Here is a 21,225-nt window from a genome sequence, read left to right on the forward strand (position 1 = left end):
GGCAGGATGAAGTTTTAGGCCGTATGATTCCAAGTCTGTGAATGCACATTTCAATTGTCACTGATGATGAGAACATTGTTCAGATACATGTTTCCTAGAGTGCATCCTTTGATTTTAGAATGCGAGGTAGCATTTCATCAAATAACTCATAAACATCTGAGGACTTGCACAACTGTAGGCCGCACTTTACAGAAACTCGGGAATAGAATGCCTTCTCAAACCTTTTCAAACTTTTTTCCTACTCACTCTATAAGTCCTTTGACCCTTGTTTTCCTTTTCACATTCTTTCAAGCTCACTTTTCCCCTTTGGGTTCCCAATCTACAGTCATCCAGCCTTCCAGTTCTATCTTACGTTTTCTCTCCCTTTCCCTCTTCTTCGATTGCATTACTCACACCAAAGAGGACAGTTCTGACGCCATCTTAGGGTTTACAAATCCCTATTGGGTTTAGTTTGTTACCATAATCTAAGGATGTAATAGGTATTCGAGAATTTAATTTGCGTCCCTATTTGTTTAGGGGTATCTGTATCCATTGAGGGATATAAACGGATACAGAAGTTTGGGATGTACACTGAGTGATATAAACGGATAGTCAAAAATCCGAATTTGATTTGCATCGATATTTATTTAGGGGTATCCATATCCGAGCAGGGAATATTTAGAACCATCACTTTCTTTTTCTTTTCTTTTTTTTGGTAAAAAGAGGTCCATTGACCTCTGGGAGAAAGTTCTCAGTCCTGATAACAAGTATAGAAGGCAGCTAATCGATCAAGTGGTATCTACTGCCTTGCCTGAAAGCAAGAGCCCAGAGCAAGTTTTTGCTGCTGTTAAGGCTTTCATAACTGCTGATCTTCCCCACGAATTAATTGGGCTTCTTGAGAAGATTGTGCTCCAAAACTCTCCCTTCAGAAAAAACTTCAATCTACAAAATCTGCTGATCCTTACAGCTATTAAGGCAGATCCATCAAGAGTAATGGATTACATTAACAGGTTAGACAACTTCGATGGACCTGCTGTAGGAGAGGTGGCTGTGGAAGCACAACTGTATGAAGAAGCATTTGCAATCTTCAAGAAGTTCAACTTGAATGTCCAGGCTGTAAATGTCTTGTTGGATAACATTCAAAGCATGGAGCGTGCTGTGGAGTTTGCATTTCGTGTTGAAGAGGATGCTGTTGGGAGCCAGGTTGCCAAGGCCCAACTCAGGGAGGGTCTAGTGAGTGTGGCAATTGAGTCATTTATCCGTGCTGAGGATGCCACTGAGTTCTTAGATGTCATTCGAGCAGCAGAGAATGCTAATGTGTACCACGATTTTGTGAGGTACCTTCTGATGGTTAGGCAGAAGACGAAGGAGCCCAAGGTGGACAGTGAGCTTATTTATGCATATGCCAAAATTGATAGCCTGGGTGACATCAAGGAATTCATTCTCATGCCAAATGTTGCTAATCTCCAAAATGTCGGGGACTGGTTGTATGATGAAGCCCTTTACGAGGCAGCAAAGATTATATTTGCTTTTATTTCTAACTGGGCCAAGCTGGCTGTCACACTTGTGAAGCTAAGACAGTTCCAAGGTGCAGTTGATGCAGCTCGAAAAGCAAACAGCTCCAAGACTTGGAAGGAAGTATGCTTTGCTTGTGTTGATGCTGAGGAGTTTCGCCTGGCACAGATATGTGGGCTCAACATCATTATACAGGTGGGATGGCCTTTTTAATGGGTAACATCTATTATTTGGCTTCTGCATTTATATTATTTTGGCTGCGCCTCCACTTGTTTTGGCTTAGAAGATTTGGATGATTTATCTGATGTTGGTGATCTTTTGGGCTTTCACATGCTACGGGGTCCTGTACCAATGATTCTTTGCCTAAAATGGTTATGTGCTTGCTCAGAGTCTTTATCATTCTCTTTCGGAATTTCTGTTTAACGGTTTAATTTTTTGTTGTGGTTGTTCTAGGTGGATGATTTGGAAGAAGTCAGTGATTACTACCAGAATAGAGGATGCTTCAACGAATTGATTAATCTGATGGAGAGTGGTCTTGGATTGGAACGTGCACATATGGGCATCTTTACTGAGTTGGGAGTTCTATATGCTAGATACCGTACAGAGAAGCTTATGGAACACATTAAACTGTTCTCAACGCGTCTCAACATTCCAAAGCTTATACGGGCTTGTGATGAGCAGCAACACTGGATGGAACTCACCTATCTGTATATCCAATATGTTGAGTTTGACAATGCTGCGACTACCATCATGAACCATTCTCCTGAAGCCTGGGATCACATGCAATTTAAAGATGAACCATTCTTTTCTTTTTTTTTGGGCTTTTTTTTTTTTTAAATGAGAAGATAAATATTTATATTACTCTTGAGGGCAAATTTACATTTAAGACATATAGAAAAGGGGGAGTTAGAGTTTTGGCTTTGAGGGCCCAAAAACGTAATAGGGAGTTCATGTTATCGTTCTGTCTACAACAAAAAGAAACTTCTTTAGACATATCCACAATTTGCAGAAGAAGGGTTAGAAGTGTTAGAGGCCAAGGAGCTTGGGATGGAGATGGAAGATCTGATTCCATTTTGAAATTGTATCATTAACCGGAAGCCCTGCATGTAATACATGCCAAAAAAAATATTTTAAATTTAGGATATAGTGTAAGCTTCCAAAAAAAATTCACCAAGAGGAAAGTGGTAAATCAAGATCAGAGGGTAAAGATTGAGATTATTATCCTCTCAAATTCCTAAAGCTCGGCAGTGCAATAGTACTAGGTGGGGATGCTGACACGTGGCAGCTCGGACATCCAACGGTGCGAGCTCAACATAGTCAATGAGCTCGGACCATTGGATGTTTGAGTTGCCACATGTCGACATCTCCACCTAGCACTGCTACACTGTCGAGCTTTAGGCAATTGGAGAGGATAATTTAGCTACCATCTTAGTGTTAAATTTTCCATCAATGGTTAAAGTGCACCACCAAGAGTCATTTGAATGGGATAAAGGCACATTCAAAATATCGGGAAGGCAGGAGACAAATTCTTAATTAAGTCTTCATTGCAAGAGGAGGAAAAAGTAAAGGAGTAGACTTTCTCCGGAAAGAGATTGGAGGAAGCATCCGGGATAATGGTAAATTCGGGGATTGAGGGAATCCAAGGATCAGTCCAGAAACAAGTATCACGACCATTTCCTATTCTTCTTAGACTAAAGGTTTTGAGTAGAGGGATGATGGAAGTAATGTTGTTCCAAGACCAAGAACCCTTTCTGGTGGTTGTTTTAGGGTCAAAGAGGGAGGTCTTGGGAAAGTAATGGGCTTTGAGATTACGGGCCCAAAGAGCATTCTCATCTGTAAGAAGTCTCAATCTTAATTTCAGAAGTAAAGCTTCATTATGGATTTTGGCCTTCCTAAAACCTAATCTTCCCATGGACATGGGAAAACAGAGGGATTTCCAGCCTAGTTATCTCAATCACAAAAAAAGTAAGGGTGATTTTGTTGCTATCAAGCTTGATATGTCTAAGGGTTATGATCGATTAGAATGGTCCTTTGTTAAAGCTATTTTTTATTTTTTAGATTTTGGTGATGATTGGGGACGGCTCATTTATGCTCTTATCTCTAACACAACTTTCTCCATTAAGCTAGATGGCAGTCCTTTTAATTTCTTTAATGCTTCTAGGGGTATTCAGCAAGGATGCCCATTAAGTCCTTATCTCTTTATTTATGCTATGGAAGTCCTGTCCAGTCTTCTTGATGCCTATAGGGAACTTGATTTATTCCGTGGTGTTAAGATTGCTAGGCTTGCTCCCAAAATTTCGCACCTTCTTTTCGCAGACGATACTTTCATTTTCTGCAGGGCCACAGTCGAGGATCTTCGCATAATAAAAGCAGTTTTAGACCTTTTTTCTGACCTCTTTGGACAAGAAATTAATTTTGGATAAATTGGTCTTTGGTTTAGCAGAAATGTTCCTCCTGCTGAAAGACACGCCCTTTGTTTCGTTATCGGGATTAAGGAAATGCCCAAACAATCCACTTACCTGGGTGTCAGCCTTTTCCATTCTCGATCCAAAACCAAAGATCTGAATAATATAGTGATTCATGTTAATAACAGACTTACGTCTTGGAAATCTAATTTCTTATCTTATGTAGGACGGCGGGTCATGATTCAATCGGTTCTCACCTCCATCCCAACCTACCTCATGTTTTGCTTCTCTTTCCCAAATAAGATTTGCAAAGCACTAGACTCCATTTGCATTAAATTTTGGAAAGGTAGCTCATCTTCTACAAGGAAGCCTCCTCTGATCGTGTGGGATAAAATCTGTCTCCCCGTGAGATTCGGTGGCCTGGGTATTCGCAAGGCTTCTGTTACTGACTCTGCTCTTCTTCTTAAGCTTGCCTGATGATTACTGTCCCAGCCAAACACTTTATGGGCCCGCGTTCTCAAGGCCAAGTATTTCCCTTCCCATTCAATCTTTTAGTCTAAAGTCATGACAAAGTGTGGATCATGGACTTGGAATAGCATCGCCAAAATGTTACCGATACTCAAAAGCATCTCATTTCGGATCATAGGTAATGGTAACAATTCTTTTTTCTGGGATGATCCGTGGATTCCTAACATTCAATTTTGTTTTTTACCATCTTCCCTGAATCTAACCGTGCAGAATGAAAAGGTAAGTCACCTTTGTTCAAATTTGCAATGGAATACTTCTTTGCTTTCCTTATGCGTCCCCTATTGGTTTATTCCAAGAATTACTAATATTCCTTTATCAGTTAATGATGATAGATGGTGGTGTACTTTAGCTAAGGATGGGCAGTTCTCTATACGTCGGGCTTCACGGTTTCTGTCTCTTCAAACTACGTCTTCTCCCCTGCATTCTACATCTTTCCACTGGTGGAAATTTTTTTGGAAACTACCACTACATTCTAAGTTTAAAATTTTCTTTTGGCGTGTGATACATGCAGGTATTCCTACCAGAGAAATCTTGGCAAAACGGAGTTTTGTGGATTCGGATTGTTTGTTGTGTGGCCATTCTATAGAATCGATTTGGTACATTCTGCTTTCATGCACTTGGGCAAAACGGATTTGGGCTGCGGGCCCTTTAGGTTTGAGAACTGAACATCTTTCTTATCCATCTTTAGAGTTTTTTTGCAGTTCTTTTCTTTCCCAAGCTACATTGGGAAGACGTTCTCTTACTTGGTTTTTTTTCTGTTTTTATAATCACTTGCTAATTCATTTGGGATTCAAGGAATAAAGTTGTTATTGGGAATGCTAAGGCTGATCCGGTTAAAACCATGACACTAATCAATCATTGGATAATGAATCTCCAACTTGAACCACCAGTGATTGTGGATACCACTAGCTCTCCTATGATAGTTTCTACTATGCCGATAACTATTACTGATTTGAGGTTGCCTAATTTTGATTATCCTATTTTACTATGTGCAGGAACCTTCCTACTAGGCGTAGACTCCTCAGCTTGGGCTTTTTGCTTTATGATCCAGGGATGGGTGCTCTCGGTTCATGCGAGTTTTTTGACAGTGTATCATGCCTTAGAATCGGAGGCAACAACTTTATTTTTGGCCTTCGACATACTTCTAGTATGAATATTAAGATCAAAGAAGTTTGGGTTTTAGCAAAGGAGCTTCTTCAGCATATTCCACAAACCATCTAAAAGATCTTGGCTGTGGGTTATGGTGCCTTTGTTGATTGATCTTACTGACTATGTCTAGGATAATATGTATTTCTTAGAACACGTCAGTTTGGATGCTTAACTTTGCTAGGAAAGCTAGGTTTCTCCGGCGCCACTTTTGCATGAACTGAATGATGTAAATACCTTGTTCATTCCCTAGTTTAATATATATATTTTTTTCATTAAAAAAAAAAAAAAAAATTACAATTACAACTCAAGATTTCTTATAGGCCTGGGCCTAGTTCTGGCCCATGATTTTAAATGTGCTGTGGTTTACCGAAAAAAAAAAATGTGCGGTCTTTTGGCAGAGGGCGCTCCAAAGATTGCTACTCGTAATCCTGTAATACTGTTGGCGCTACTGTATAAATAATGATACCAATGACGCCCTAAAACAATCCACCATCATCCACAACTGGAGAAGACGGCTTCTCTCTCGCCACTCACTAAAACCCTACTTTTGTAACATATACATTTCAATCGCCTAAACCCTAGTTTCAGTATTAATAAAATCTCTGTAGGTTTGTTCTTCTTGTTCTGTTAATTTCCATTCGTTCAAATACCTAAACTAATTCTCTATTCGTAGCTGTTTTTGTGCACTTACTTTAGTTTTTGGTTCATTTTGATTTCTTTGACGCAGCAGTGGGAGCGATATAAAGCTTAATATCGATGTCGGACGAAGAAACGAAGGAGGAGAAGGAGCTTGATCTCACTTCCCCCGAAGTTGTTACCAAATATAAGAATGCTGCTGAGATCATCAACAGTTAACATCTCTCCCTGTTCTCTTTTTTATTCTACTTTTAGGGTTTATTCTAGCTGGAAAATGATAGATGGAGAAGTAACGTAACCATATAATTGGTGTTGCTTATTGTTACATTTTAGCTCTGATTAGTTGTTTCGATTTTTCGCTTTAATCAGAGAATCTCTCATTTGATTTAGTGATCTTGACAAATTTTAGAAATGCAAAACTTGCAGAGGCGTTGCAGTTAGTATTGTCGGAGTGCAAACCAAACGCTAAAGTCGTAGATGTATGTGAGAAAGGAGATGCCTTTATTAGAGAGTAAGATTTGTAATTTATACCTTTTTTCCTACTTGTGCATGGAAGTTTGTTGTTTTTATAGTTCAATTTTTCAATGTTACCTGGTGGTTATAGCTATGGGATTCTAGACGATAGTAAGTGGCTTATGTTGCCCATACAGGCAAACCGGGAATATGTATAAGAATGTTAAGAAGAAGATCGAGAGGGGTGTTGCCTTCCCAACATGCGTCTCCATAAACAACACAGTTTGTCATTTCTCTCCTCTTGCCAGTGACGAAATGGTTCTGCAAGAAGGAGATTTATTAAAGATGTAAGTTATTTTCCGCATTCCATTGTATGTTTGCGTAATCTAATTTATTAAGAAGGGAGGGTGGATAAGACGTTTTTGATGTGTTGCAGTGATATGGGATGCCACATAGATGGTTTCATTGTTGTAGCTGCGCACACTCATGTCCTCCAAGGAGGGCCAGTGAGCGGTAGGGCAGCTGATGCCATTGCAGCTGCTAATACTGCTGCAGAAGTTGCTCTAAGGCTTGTGAGACCTGGAAAAAAGGTAATAGTGATTCATGTTCCAGAGGAAAAGTTTTTTACTTAGAATTTTTTTCCCATTTACTGTTTTGCTCAGGTGCCGAATAAGTTGAATTTTTCATGATGCTTAGTTATGGATGTGTCTTTTGCACATTATAGATTATAGATAAGTCTGTCCCACTATGGTGTTCTCAATGAGGAATTTGGAATGAGAAAATTGTATTAGTGCTGCTGGATTATGACACTGATGTAGTGATTGTAATGGAAAATACAACAGAGAATACTCTTCTAGTCATTGCTCATTGCAAAGAAAACGATGAAGATGCTGTTGATTAGCTATGAATTTGTATTATATGAGCTTTAACCTATATATGTTGTTTAGTTGTGTATTCTCTTTTTATTGTGATCTCTGCTGTTTTAGAATGCATCACCTTTCTTGCAAATGTATGTGACATTGGGTTTTGAATCTTAAGCACCCTTCATGGAACACCCAGGTGCCAGTTTTAGGAATATATATTGATTATGGTTTCCTATTTTCTGCTGATATTTTCTGTGATTCAATGTCCATATAGAGCTTTTATCATTTGTTCTCTTGTGGGGGAATCAAGCTATTCTCCTCCTTCCCTATAGTGTATGGTGATTTAAGCAGTACAGCTTGTTACTTATCTGAGGACGACACGAGTCACCAGACTAGATAATATTCATCATATCCGATTAGAGAGGTGGGCTAATCATATATATATTTTTTTCTGGTGTGAGATGGTGTTGTTCAGAAATTTTAATATTCAACAACCCACACCATGGTTGTTCTGTTTAATTAGAACAAAGAAAAAATTGATACATTCAAGATCTGTTAGTTGAGTAAAATTGGGGATATTGATCATTACAGGGGTCACCTTGTTCTCTGCTTTTGGCTTTTACTGGATAAAATTTTTGAAGGACATGATTATTCTAAATGACGAAAACTGATTGGAAGCAAATGGAGCAAGTCCTAAAGCATGCCCCAAATGAAGCTCTAGTCATAGTTACACTGATAGATTGTCATGGTCCTTAGTTTTTTTTTAAACTTCTATTCTTTGCTAGAGCTGTACTAGCATGACCTATGGTAGTTTGAAGTTTTATCCTTTCTGTGCCTAAAAGCAATCCTTGGAAGCCAGAAATGGGAAACGTCCCAACTTTGCAGATCCCCCATCCCAACCTGACCAAAAAAGAAAAAAAAAAAACTTAGCCCTGTTTCGTTCAGACTGGTTGAAGAGGTTCTGGTGCAATGCATCAGAGTATCATCCCCCTCCCATTTTCTTGATTAGTAGGATCAATGCCTCTTTTGCCTGTTTTTTCTATTTTTAAGTGAATTTTGCTCTATTTCTGGTTCTTTTCCAGTGGTAGCTGTTCCTGTCACTAAGGTCTTCTAAATTTGTTTTGTTCTTGGATACCACTATCATTCGAACTTATTTATGTTGGGAGTGTGTCTTGGTAATTGCTATAACTATGTGGTATCCAAATTGCAATTTAATTTGATGATGTCTGTATTGGTATGTTTTTCATTATGTATACATTTCAGTGTTTCCAACTTATAAGGATACACACTAACTGCTTAAATGTTTGTCTTAGTAGTTCTAGTAAATTCTCGCATTTTTTTTCCTTGACACTTGCAACAATTTGACAAGGATCTATGTATTTCCAGTTTTTTCTTTCGTCGAACTGAAGATTGCCTTCATTATCTTAATGATTAGTACCTGTCAGAAGCTCTGGGTAACACTCGAGTGAGGCTTATTGTCATAGTTACTCTGATTGGGGAAGGTCTCTTTCATTGTTAATAGTGATAGATTTCATGTTTAGAACTTGATTTGCATTCAAAATTTTCTTTAACATAATTTGACATTAGAAAATAATGACATTTGGACTAAAAAAGAATTTTAGAAGAGAAAACGAATTGCATGTGGAAGTTGGAAGAGGAAACTCATCCGAGGTGATCAATACAGCAGCTAGGTGCTTTGGCCTTCGGTCCGTCAATCTCTTTTATTGATGTATAATAATCCCTATCATCCAATTTTCCTTTCGTGGATCAAGGAATTCCTAAGTGATGTTTGACTAATGTTGATATGGATTATGGATACTTATCTGTTATATAGTGTTCCCTTCTCTGCTTAAATGGTGGAACATTGTGAGGATCTGTACTGGATGAATGTTGTCTATTGTTTTTTTAAAATCTTTTTTTTTTTTGGAAATGGCCTCCTGTACCCCTCCACAATTTAAAAAAAGAAGTGATTTTCATAGGTACATGGCATTCTTCCGCAGAAATGAGTTCTCTAAATGATGAAGACTTAGCATATGCCATGGAGTTAGCTCCAATGAGGCTTCATTTTGTCATAGTTACACTGAGCATCATGTACCTCTGTTTCTCAATTTTTAAGTGACATGATTTCTTCTGAAATGATTTCTTAACCAAACATGAATTCTCTAAATGAAGAAGACTTAACATATGCCATGGAGTTGGCTCCAATGAGGCTTCATTTTGTCATAGTTACACTGATAGAGAATCATGTACCTCTCAAAATTTTTAATTGACACATTGTTGCTTTTATCTTTTTTTGGCTGTCTCCCTCCAACATTGCACAGCATCTTATTGTGGCAAATAATTTCTCATTTGATTGCTCTACTTATTTCTTCAGCAGACATGATTTCTCTTTTTAATGAAGACTTAAGAATGTACCTCTGTTTTATAATTTTTAAGTGACATGATTTCTTTTGAAAATGATTTTTTAACCAAACATGAATTCTCTAAATGAAGAAGACTTAACATATGCCATGGAGTTGGCTCCAATGAGGCTTCATTTTGTCATAGTTACACTGATAGAGCATCATGTACCTCTCAAAATTTTTAAGTGACACATTGTTGCTTTTGTCTTTTTTTGGCTGTCTCCTTCCAACATTGCACAACATCTTATCATGGCAAAGAATTTCTCATTTGATTGCTCTACTTATTTCTTCAGCAGACATGATTTCTCTTATTGATAAAGACTTAAGATATAGAGAGAGCTCCAATGAAGCTTCTCTAGTCATAGTTTCACAGATAAAGCATCATTTACCTCTATTTCTCAATTTTTAAGAAAATATTAAAATTTTCTTCTATTTTGGTCTTATTTGTGAAGTATAAACCTCTGAGTTGCTGGCTCTATTTGAATCCTTAAGCACATTGAATTCCAGTTATTCTTGATTGTCATGGACCATGTCGAGTGTTGAGATGTTGAGATGGATTCTCTTGTTTATACTGACATTAGACCGAGTAAAACGTCATGTTTTTTGAGGTATGCTGTATGCATCCTATAGTATTAGGTTGAGATGAAATCTCTTGTTTAAACTCTTCATGCGTATTTAAAAAGTTTCTAGTTTAAACTCCTTTAAGAGTTTTTACCAGAAAAAAAACTCCTTGGGGCTGAGGAAGATTTGCAATATGCTTGTGAAAATGGGTATGTAAGTGAATGGGATGCCCCTAGGAGATGAATATTTTGAGAAGTCATTAACCAACATACGAGTCAGGCTTTATCACAGTTATTCAGATAGGAACATCATATTTGTTAAGTAGAACTAAGATAGAATATGTGTTGTGTAACTTTAGCCACACTATGATGGGTTATTGAGGTAGTGAACATTGATGAGAGGGAAATTCCACGTAGTGATTACTTTAGATATTTGGGCTCAATCATAAATAAAGAAGGTGAAATAGAGGATGATGTTGCCCATAGGGTTAAAGTAGGATTGATTAAGTTGACAGGTGCATCTAAAGTGTTGGGTGATCGGCGCATTCCTTTAAAGCTTAAATGAAAATTTTTAGGACTGTCATACGACTGACTATGATGTATTGTTTGGATTGTTGGGCAGAAGCGTTATATAGATAAACTAAGTGTAGTGGAGATGAGGATGTTGAGATGGATGTGTGGCAAAACTAGGAAAGATAAAGTAGGAAATGACCATATTAGAGCTAGGTTGGGAGTAGCTTTGATTCATTATAAGCTACTCAAGAGTTGTTCGAGGTGGGATGGCCATGTTCAATGGAGGCCTTGGGATGCCCCAATTTAGAGGAGTGATTTGATTCAAATTGAAGGAACTAAAGGGGCAGGCCTAAAATATCAATTGGAGAAGCGGTGAGCAAAGACGTGCTTAGCGTAGGCCTCTATCATGTATGACTTTGAATAGAGTTGATTGTAGAGAAAGGATCCATGTGGCTGACCTAATTTAGTTGGGATAAGGCTATGTTGTTGTTATTGCTTCTTGTTTTTCCTGTGTATAGAAGTTGTGCGTCTTGTATGGGAAATCTAAGTGGCTAAATCTGGGGAATGTTATACTCTATGTTTGGAGCATGGTTTCCCTTCATAGATTGCATGTTTCTTTGGTAGATGTCCAATGAACAGCAAGCTACACTTGTCCGTTTCTGTTGTTGAACCACTAGTTTACACAGGCTTAAAAGAAGGCAACTTTACTTTGATTGTCCTGGTAATTGGAAGTGGCTTTTGTGATGCCACGGTGTGAAGGATGTAAAGTTCATCAAAAAGGGGGGGGGGGGGGGGAGAAGGCAACTTTGCCGAGGTGATCAATTTCATTTTGGTTTCCTCCTTTCCTTGGTGCCTATACCATATTTGGCTACTATGCTTGGGGTTGATCAATTATCTTTTGGTCAATCCTCACTCAAATGTATCCAACATCTTCTGACAAAGCATTTTTCTTTTCGCTTAGAAAGTTCATAAAAATGGAAAAAAAAAGAAGGCAACTTTGCCGAGGTGATCAATTTCATTTTGGTTTCCTCCTTTCCTTGTTGCCTATACCATATTTGGCTACTATGCTTGGGGTTGATAAATTATCTTTTGGTCAATCCTCACTCAAATGTAGCCAACATCTCCTGACAAAGCATTTTTCTTTTCGCTTAGAAAGTTCATAAAAAAGGAAAAATAGTTCATAAAAATGGAAAAAAAAGAAGGCAACTTTGCCGAGGTGATCAATTTCTTTTTGGTTTCCTCCTTTCCTTGTTGCCTATAACATATCCGGCTACTATGTTTGGGGTTGATCAATTATCTTTTGATCGATGCTTACTCATATGTTGCCAACATCTCTTGACGAAGCATTTTTTTCCCCTTAGAAGGCTCTTTTAGTTCTCAACTGTTTTTTCTTTTAGTTATCACACATTTCATGTATTTTTTTAAGGGGGGGGGGGTGGGTGGTTTGGTTTGGAGGTGTTCTTACAAGAACAATTTTAGCGGTCTTCTATTAAGAGATTCCATTATGGCTATTATAGTTGATTTCTATTTCACGTGTATCCTCAGAACTGTACATTTCAGTGTACCATGCCCCTAAACTTATTTTAGTGTTTTAGGTCTGAAGTTACTCATGAAATCCTCTGCGTTATTTCTTGAGCCAAAACCACAAGTTTTGTTGTAGCTTGTTATAGTTATTTTCTAACACTTGATGAATGTTGGGTCATGGATAATTGGATACTCTGATAGACTGTGCTGTATCAGATACTTATGTGCTTTTGTATTGTGTTACCTCATAGTTCGTAGCTAAGCATGAAAAAAGCTGATCAATCAAGCCTAAGGTAAATTTGTCCTTGACTTGTGAGTTGACCATGATGCTTTTGGCTGGTGACCATAATGGCTATCATTCTCAGACAAGGTGCAGTGGGCCTTGGGTAGATCTAGATCGGTATTGAATCCACTAATTTTCATAGGAAGTAATGCCCTGTGAACTTTCGGGATGTTTCCGGAAGTTGATATTTCCATTTCCTTATTTCTCTAGGTTTTGCTTCTTTTTTGAGTTAATGATTGGCCTTGTCAAATGGATCGTTGGAAGGGCTAGAATAATTGATAAAGGTAGGTTACTTAGAAAGAATAGTTTATCCAGAAAAGAGGAAATAAGGATTTTTCCTCTTATACGGAGATAGTATTGTTTGAGTAAATCTTCTACAGACTGAGTTGAAGTGAAGGTATGAATTAAAAATTGTCGACCTTGACCATTTGGGGCCTGCCTTCACCTTCAATGAAGTCTTTGGGATCATGCCACTTGTTGAGGTGTAGATTGCTCATTGTTCACATCTGACTGAGAAGTACTTAATTTCTGGAAGGAATTTTAAAGGTGTTGATACACTACGTTAAGCTCATCTCTTGTGGAGTAAAATGATTAGCTGCCTAAAAATCATTTATGTGATTTTCTGTAGTTATTGGTTAAATGGGTTTGCTTGTTTGCTGGACAGGTTCCTATGTGATATATGAACTCATTTAACACTAATTGTTATCATTGTTATTCTACTTACATTTTTGTCATATACCATTACCACAAATGGTTAGCATGAATATATTAATTCACTGTAGTGTTTCCAACTTTTTGCAGAATAAAGATGTTACAGAAGCTGTTCAGAAGGTTGCTGCTGCTTATGACTGCAAGATTGTTGAAGGTGTTCTCAGTCATCAACTAAAACAGTTTGTAATTGACGGGAACAAGGTCATATTGAGTGTATCCAGTCCTGAGACCAGAGTTGATGATGCAGAATTTGAGGAGAATGAAGTCTATGCAATTGATATAGTGACCAGCACTGGTGAGGGAAAGGTATGTCAGAGCTGCTGTTAACCGTACAACATTCTTGTGCGCTGATGAATTGTATCTTATTTGTGATATGATTTTCTTGGGTGAGATATATCACAGCCTAGGTTGTTGGATGAGAGGCAAACTACTATTTACAAGAGAGCTGTGGACAAGAATTATCACTTAAAGATGAAAGCATCGCGGTTCATCTTCAGTGAAATAAATCAGAAGTTCCCCATCATGCCATTTACAGCAAGGTTTGTTCTAATTTTGCTTTATTTTCTTGTATCCTGCTGCTTTTTGTTGTGGTAACATGGTATTATTCCTTTTCTCTACTAGGGCTCTAGAAGAGAAGAGGGCCCGGCTAGGATTAGTGGAATGTGTGAACCATGATCTTTTGCAGCCGTATCCTGTTCTTCATGAGAAGCCTGGTAAGCATATTCTGCCACAATGGAAGTCCTGGCAGAACGGATACACCCTTGATGTCAATAGATTATGAGGATGTGGTTTCATCAGATATCTGTTTTTCTGGTTGTATGTTCTATCCATTTTCTAGTGTTCCTTAACCTGTTTCTGTCAATCTTTGCAGGTGATTATGTTGCCCATATTAAATTCACGGTTTTGTTAATGCCGAATGGGTCAGACCGGATCACATCCCATCCTCTGCAGGAGTTGCAGCCCACAAAGACAATAGATGACCCTGAAATTAAGGCGTGGTTAGCTCTTGGCACAAAGACAAAGAAGAAAGGTGGTGGGAAGAAGAAGAAAGGTATGCTCAGGGACCCTTTGAAGGAATAGGTTTATAAAATCTGACCTAATTGAATCAAGCGTACTGATCCAGACTTTACCTTGTTGGGGGATCAGATCTGATTAGTTTGTCGAAATTGGATTATGAATGCAGTATGATCTTTTAATATGTATATTTAGTTAAACTAATGCCTTAAACCACAACTGGGCTGAAAGGCTGGATCCATTCACCTAGCAATTGAACTATCTAATGGGTCAGTTGAATGCTGTCTGAGGCATTGAAAGATAATTCAACCATAACAGTTCTATTCGTAAATAACTTGTCCCAGGTAATTTTGTTCTCGTGATGAACTGGACAACCAGACATCTGTATCAGTGTGCATTTTTTTTTTTGGGTTGGTGGGTGGGTGGTTAAATTTGTGCTCATTTGGCTCACTGATTCCCAAGAATGTCTTTTTTTTTGTACTGGTTTTTTCAACTTTGAAAGATTTATTTTTGCCGTCCAAATGTTCTCCGTTAACTTTCTGTGTAGTATGGAACAGTACAAGTATTTAATCATCTTCTGTTTTTTTAGTGTTTTCCAATCCTGTTGAGTAGACAATCAGGCAGCCCTTTTGCAAATCAAAATTGCAGGGGAGGTGTTAATCTGCTAAAAAATCATTGGTCTTTTGTTCTTCTGCTGAACCCTTCCTTGAAGCTGGTCTAGTAAAACCTAAGCACATACTTTTTTTTTAATTTATCTTGATTATGAAAGACTAGTTTGTCGAAATTGGATTTTGAATGCCGTGTGGTTTTTATTATGTATATTTAGATAAACTAATGCCTTAAACTAAAGGGTTTGGGGCTCGGTGTAATTGTAAGGTTGCTCTATTGCAACCTGGCGATCGTGGTTTCAAACAAGGAAATAGAAACAACAACAAAAACCATAACCTTATCCCAACTAAAAGGGGTCGGCTACATGGATCCGAAGAGGCCATGACAGTAATAGAAATAAAAACAGTAGAAGTAAAAAGGTAAAAAGGGGTTAAAAAAATATATATATATATTAATAATAAATAAAATTACTAAAAGAAAAAGTCTAAGCAATAGTTAAAGCAACATCCAAGGAACATCCCCCTACGAGGGATCGGCTACACGGGTCTTTGTCCTCCATAAAAAGTGGGGTTAAGGTTGCATACATAAACCCCTCCTAAGACCCTGCAGTAGCGGGAGCCTTGTGCATTGGGTATGCCCTTTTTAATGCCATAAATCACTGCTGGGCTGGATGGCTGGATCCGTTTAACTAGGAATTGAATTGTTGAATGGGTCGGTTGAATGCTGGTCCGAGGCATTGAAAGTTTCATCACAAGAACAATGTGTTTTTTCTTGCTTTGTGGGAGGGAGCAGGCTTACTTATTCATGGGACGGTATAATTATTTAATCATCTTCTGTATTTTAGGGTTTCAAAACCTGTTGAGTAGACAATCAGGCAGCCTCTTTGCGAATGAAAATTGCAGGGGAGGTGTTAGTCTGCTGAAAAATCAATTAATCTTTTGTTCTTCAGACCTCCTGAACCCTTCCTTGAAGCTGGTCTAGTAAAACCTAAGCACATACTTTTGTTTAATTTATCTTGATTATGAAAGACTAGTTTGTCGAAATTAGATTTTGAATGCCGTATGGTTTTTATTATGTATATTTAGTTAAACTAATGCCTTAAACCAAAGGGGTCGGGCCTCGGCGTAACTGTAAGGTTGCTCTATTGCAACCTCGCGATCATGGGATCAAACAAGGACATAGCCTCTCCACAAAAAGTGGGGGTAAGGTTCCATACATAAACCCCTTCTCAGACCCTGCAGTAGCGAGAACCTCGTGCATTGGTTATGCACTTTTTAATGCTTTAAACCACTACTAGGCTGGATGGCTGGATCCATTTAATTAGGTATTGAATTGTCGAATTGGTCGGTTGAATGCTGGTCAGAGGCATTGAAAGCTTATCACAAGAGCAATGTGTGTTTTTTTTTTGTTGGTGGGAGGGAGCGGCTTACTGATTCAAACGGTTGTCTTTTTTTTTTTCTTCCCTGTACTGGTTTTTTCAACTTTGAAAGAAACATATTTTAGCCTTCCAATTGTTCTCCGCTAACTTACTGTGTAAGTGTGTGGTATGGGACGGTATAAGTATTTAATCATCTTCTGTTTTTTAGGGTTTCAAAACCTGTTGAGTAGACAGTCAGGCAGCCCCTTTGCAAATGAAAATTGCAGGGGAGGTGTTAATCTGCTCAAAAATCAATTAATCTTTTGTTCTTCAGACCTGCTGAACCCTTCCTTTGAAGCTGGTCTAGTATAACCTAAGTTCATACTTTTGTTTAATTTGTCTTGATTATGAAAGACTAGTTTGTCGAAATTGGATTTTGAATGCTGTATGGTTTTTATTATGTATATTTAGTTAAACTAGTGCCTTAAACCAAAAGGGGTGGGCCTCGGCGTAATTGTAAGGTTGCTCTATTGCGACCTGGTGATCATGGGTTCAAACAAGGAAATAGCCTCTCAACAGTAGGGGGGTGTTAAGGCTGCATGCATATACCCCTCCCCAGTCCCTGCAGTAGCGGGATCCTTGTGCATTGAGTATGCCTTTTTTAATGCTTTAAGGCACTACAGGGCTGGATGGCTGGATCCATTCACCTAGGAATTGAACTGTCGAATGGGTCGGTTGAATGCCTTGTTAAAGGCATTGAAAGTTCTTCACAAGAGCAAGGTGTTTTTTTTTTGGTGTGGGAGGGAGCAGGCTTACTGATTCGTAAGATTGTGTTTTTTTGTTTTTTCCTGTACTTGTTTTTTCAACTTTGAAAGAAATATATTTTTGCCTTCCAAATGTTCTCTGTTAACTTACTGTCTAAGTGTGTAGTATGGGACGGTATAAGTATTTAACCATCTTCTGTATTTCTAGGGTTTTAAAACCTGTTGAGTAGACAATCAGGCAGCCCCTTTGCAAATGAAAATTGCAGGGGAGGTGTTAATCTGCTCAAAAATCAATTAGTCTTTTGTTCTTCAGACTTGCTGAACCCTTCCTTGAAGCTGGTCTATTAAAACCTAAGCACATACTTTTGTTTAATTTTTCTTGATTATGAAAGGCTAGTTCGTCAAAAATGGATTTTGAATGCCGTATGGTTTTTATTATGTATATTTGGTTAAACTAATGCCTTAAACCAAAGGGGTTGGGCCTTGGCGTAACTGTAAGGTTGCTCTATTGCAACCTGGCGATCGTGAGATCAAACAAGGAAATAGCCTCTCCACAAAAAGTGGGGGTATGGTTGCATACATAAACCCCTCCTCAGACCCTGCTGTAGCGAGAACCTTGTGCATTGGGTATGCACTTTTTAATGGTTTAAACCACTACTGGGCTGGATGGCTGGATCCATTTAATTAGGTATTGAATTGCCGAATTGGTCGGTTGAATGCTGGTCAGAGGCATTGAAAGTTCATCACAAGAACAATATGTTCGTTTTTTTGGGTTGGTGGGAGGGGGCGGCTTACTGATTCAAAAGATTGCTGTACTGGGTTTTTCAACTTTGAAAGAAGTATATTTTAGCCTTCCAATTGTTCTCTGCTAACTTACTGTGTAAGTGTGTGGTATGGGATGGTATAAGTATTTAAGCATTTTCTGTTTTCTAGGGTTTCAAAACCTGTTGAGTAGACAGTCAGGCAGCTCCTTTGCGAATGAAAATTGCAGGGGAGGTGCTAATCTGCTCAAAAATCAATTAATCTTTTGTTCTTCAGACCTGCTGAACCCTTCCTTGAAGCTGGTCTAGTAAAACCTAAGTGCATACTTTTGTTTAATTTGTCTTGATTATGAAAGACTAGTTTGTCGAAATTGGATTTTGAATGCTGTATGGTTTTTATTATGTATATTTAGTTAAACTAGTGCCTTAAACCAAAAGGGGTGGGCCTCGGCATAATTGTAAGGTTGCTCTATTGCGACCTGGTGATCGTGGGTTCAAACAAGGAAATAGCCTCTCAACAGTAGGGGTGTTAAGGCTGCATGCATATACCCCTCCCCAGACCCTGCAGTAGCGGGATCCTCGTGCATTGGGTATGCCCTTTTTAATGCTTTAAGGCACTACATGGTTGGATCCATTCACCTAGGCATTGAACTGTCGATTGGGTCGGTTGAATTCCTTGTCAGAGGCATTGAAAGTTCATCACAAGAACAAGGTGTTTTTTTTTTTGGTGTGGGAGGGAGCAGGCTTACTGATTCATAAGGTTGTCTTTTTTTTTTTTTTTCCTGTACTGTTTTTTTTAACTTTGAAAGAAATATATTTTTGCCTTCCAAATGTTCTCTGTTAACTTACTAAGTGTGTAGTATGGGACGGTATAAGTATTTAACCATCTTCTGTGTTTTTAGGGTTTTAAAACCTGTTGAGTGAACAATCCGGCAGCCCCTTTGCAAATGAAAATTGCAGGGGAGGATCTGCTCAAAAATCAATTAGGCTTTTGTTCTTCAGACTTGCTGAACCCTTTTGTGAAGCTGTTCTAGTAAAACCTAAGCACATACTTTTGTTCCATTTGTCTCGACTATGAAAGACTAACTTGTCTAAATTGGATTTTGAATGCAGTATTGTCATTATTTTGTATATTTAGTTAAATTAATGCCTTAAACCAAGAGAGTGGGCCTCACGCAATTCTAAGGTTGCTCTACTGCAACCTGGTGGTCGCAGGTTCGAACAGGGAACTAGCCTCTCAAAAGTAAGTGGGCATTTAAGGCTGCATACATAAACCCCTCCCTTGTCCCTACAGTAGTGGGAAACTTGTGCATCGGGTATGCCCTTTTTAATGCCTTAAACCACGCTGGATGAGTCCCAAACTGGTCTATTAGCAATTAACTCTTCCCAGGTAGGTTTGATACAGCTGTTTGGGTGTCCAAATTCATCACAAGAACAGTTTTTTTTTTGGGGGGGGGGGTTGTTTGGACTGGGGGGAAATGGAGCGGGTTAAATTTGCTCATTTGCCTTGCTGATTTCCATTATTGTATTGCTTTTTTTTTTTGGCACTGTTATTTTCAACTTTGACATAAATACATTATTGCCTTTCAAATGTTCTCTGTTGTCTTGCTTTGCAGTATGGTCCAGTTTAAGTATTTAATCATCTTCTGTTTATTTTAGGGTTTCAAAACCCTGTTGAGTAGAAAATCAGGCAGCCCCTTTGCAAATCAAAATTGCATGGGAGGTGTTAATCTGCTCAAAAACTAATTTAGCTTTTGTTCTTCAGACTTGCTGAACCTTTTCTTGAAGCTGGTCTAGTAAAACCTAAGCACATACTTTTGTTTTGTTTTGTTTTGTCTTTTGACTATGATGGAACTATGTTCTTTCCAAAAATTTATTATTTCTTGCTTTTTTTGATTGTGCTAGTTAGGATGGGCATGATTTGTTATTGGGGTTCCCTAGACCTGTTGAGCAGACGATCAGGTTGCTTCAATAAGCAAGGAAATCAATTTTATTGTGTGCTCTTTGTATGTGTGGTAGGATTAACTGTTGCAAGTAATTTTTATGGGTGCACGTCCTCTGTCCTGGAGTGCATCTGGCCGTGGGGTATGCGCAGACACATGGGGCGCAAAAGGGGCGAGGTTTGGGTCATTTGTGGGGGTGCGTAATGACCCCCCTCCCCAAATGACCCAAACTCCCGTCCGTCGCCCTAACGTGTCTGGACCTACCATGCGCCACCAGTGCAGAGAACTTTATCCCAATATTTATACCCGTTTTGTGTTTCTATACCTCTGTTGAGCAGACAACCAGGCAGCAATCTTCTTGGAAATCAATTTACTTATGCTCTTCAGACTTAGAACTTTGAAAATGAGCCAACTTATCTATGTTTTGGCAGGTAAGAAGGGTGAGAAAGCTGATGAATCAGCAGAACCAGAGGCCATGGATGCAACTTTAAATGGTGGAGCATCTCAAGAATGATTTTTCCTTTTCTCTTCTTCCAATTTTGGTACATTTTACTCCTTTCTATTTGCTTGCTGGCTTGGGGAGACAACTCTGGCTTCCCAATTTGTATGCATGCAGATATTAGTTCGAGGTGGAGAATGCATGTTTTCCCCGACTCTGTACCTGTTTATTCTTCTATTAAACTTATAATGAGAAAACAAAAAAAAAATTCAGAGCTTTTTACATGATTACCCTATGCAGGCCCAAATTAGTAGGATCGCGCTAAATAGATTTAACATTTGAGAATGTTTTCTTGCAAATACGCCCCGTCCATTCCAAGTTTTATTACATAATTTTTTGGATAGAGGGTTCTGTTGTAGGTGCGAAAAGGGCGTAACGATGATGATAACGGCAGGATGAGATGGAAGGGGTATTTTAAAGGGTGGGGGGTTGGTGGTGTTGTTTGGAAGTCTTAGGCCCTATGATTCCAAGTTTGAGAATGCACATTTCAATTGTCACTGATGATGAGAACATTGTTCAGATACATGTTTCCTAGAGTGCATCCTTTGATTTTAGAATGCGTGGTAGCATTTCATCAAATAACTCGTAAACAACTGAGGACTTACACAACTGTAGGCCGCATTTTAAAGAAACTCGGGAATAGAATTCCTTCTCAAACCATTTCAAACTTTTTTCCTACTCGCTCTGTAAGTAGTCCTTTGACCCTTGATTTCCTTTTTACATCCTTTCAAGCTCACTTTTTCCCTCTGGGTTCCCA

The 21,225-nt window shown here is 38.5% G+C and overlaps 2 protein-coding genes, 6 non-coding genes and 1 pseudogene across 13 annotated transcripts; all 9 read left to right on the plus strand.

The window, feature by feature from the left end:
* Window positions 1-41: 41 nt before the first annotated feature.
* On the plus strand, window positions 42-4,376 carry LOC122663296 (clathrin heavy chain 1-like). The gene is made up of 4 exons (XM_043859007.1): window positions 42-89; window positions 703-1,689; window positions 1,948-2,314; window positions 4,246-4,376. The coding sequence occupies exons 1-4, from the start codon at window positions 42-44 to the stop codon at window positions 4,374-4,376; spliced, it is 1,533 nt and encodes a 510-aa protein (XP_043714942.1).
* Window positions 4,377-6,067: 1,691 nt separating this feature from the next.
* LOC122657570 (ERBB-3 BINDING PROTEIN 1) lies at window positions 6,068-20,660 on the plus strand. Of its 6 annotated transcripts, none has more exons than XM_043852316.1 (10): window positions 6,068-6,159; window positions 6,305-6,426; window positions 6,639-6,723; window positions 6,863-7,012; window positions 7,102-7,255; window positions 13,612-13,827; window positions 13,924-14,060; window positions 14,143-14,234; window positions 14,393-14,572; window positions 20,401-20,660. In XM_043852316.1, exons 2-10 carry the CDS (start codon window positions 6,333-6,335, stop codon window positions 20,481-20,483), a joined length of 1,191 nt encoding a protein of 396 aa, XP_043708251.1. In that variant the 5' UTR covers window positions 6,068-6,159; window positions 6,305-6,332; the 3' UTR covers window positions 20,484-20,660. The 6 variants fall into 6 exon arrangements, with proteins under 6 accessions (XP_043708251.1, XP_043708267.1, XP_043708258.1 ...); XM_043852332.1 differs by having other exon boundaries at window positions 6,081-6,184; window positions 6,304-6,426; XM_043852323.1 differs by having other exon boundaries at window positions 6,090-6,184; window positions 6,307-6,426.
* Window positions 15,154-15,273, plus strand: LOC122649274. Its single transcript, XR_006331241.1, has one exon. It is a non-coding gene; the product is annotated as a small nucleolar RNA snoR77 (small nucleolar RNA).
* LOC122649271 lies at window positions 16,017-16,142 on the plus strand. Its single transcript, XR_006331238.1, has one exon. It is a non-coding gene; the product is annotated as a small nucleolar RNA snoR77 (small nucleolar RNA).
* Window positions 16,759-16,885, plus strand: LOC122649263. The gene has a single exon (XR_006331232.1). It is a non-coding gene; the product is annotated as a small nucleolar RNA snoR77 (small nucleolar RNA).
* Window positions 17,502-17,627, plus strand: LOC122649262. The gene has a single exon (XR_006331231.1). It is a non-coding gene; the product is annotated as a small nucleolar RNA snoR77 (small nucleolar RNA).
* LOC122649267 lies at window positions 18,227-18,352 on the plus strand. Its single transcript, XR_006331235.1, has one exon. It is a non-coding gene; the product is annotated as a small nucleolar RNA snoR77 (small nucleolar RNA).
* Window positions 18,961-19,077, plus strand: LOC122649275 (annotated as a pseudogene).
* Window positions 19,715-19,840, plus strand: LOC122649261. Its single transcript, XR_006331230.1, has one exon. It is a non-coding gene; the product is annotated as a small nucleolar RNA snoR77 (small nucleolar RNA).
* Window positions 20,661-21,225: the final 565 nt, after the last annotated feature.

Source organism: Telopea speciosissima, chromosome 1 (genome assembly GCF_018873765.1).
Source record: "Telopea speciosissima isolate NSW1024214 ecotype Mountain lineage chromosome 1, Tspe_v1, whole genome shotgun sequence".
NCBI classification, from domain to species: domain Eukaryota; kingdom Viridiplantae; phylum Streptophyta; class Magnoliopsida; order Proteales; family Proteaceae; genus Telopea; species Telopea speciosissima.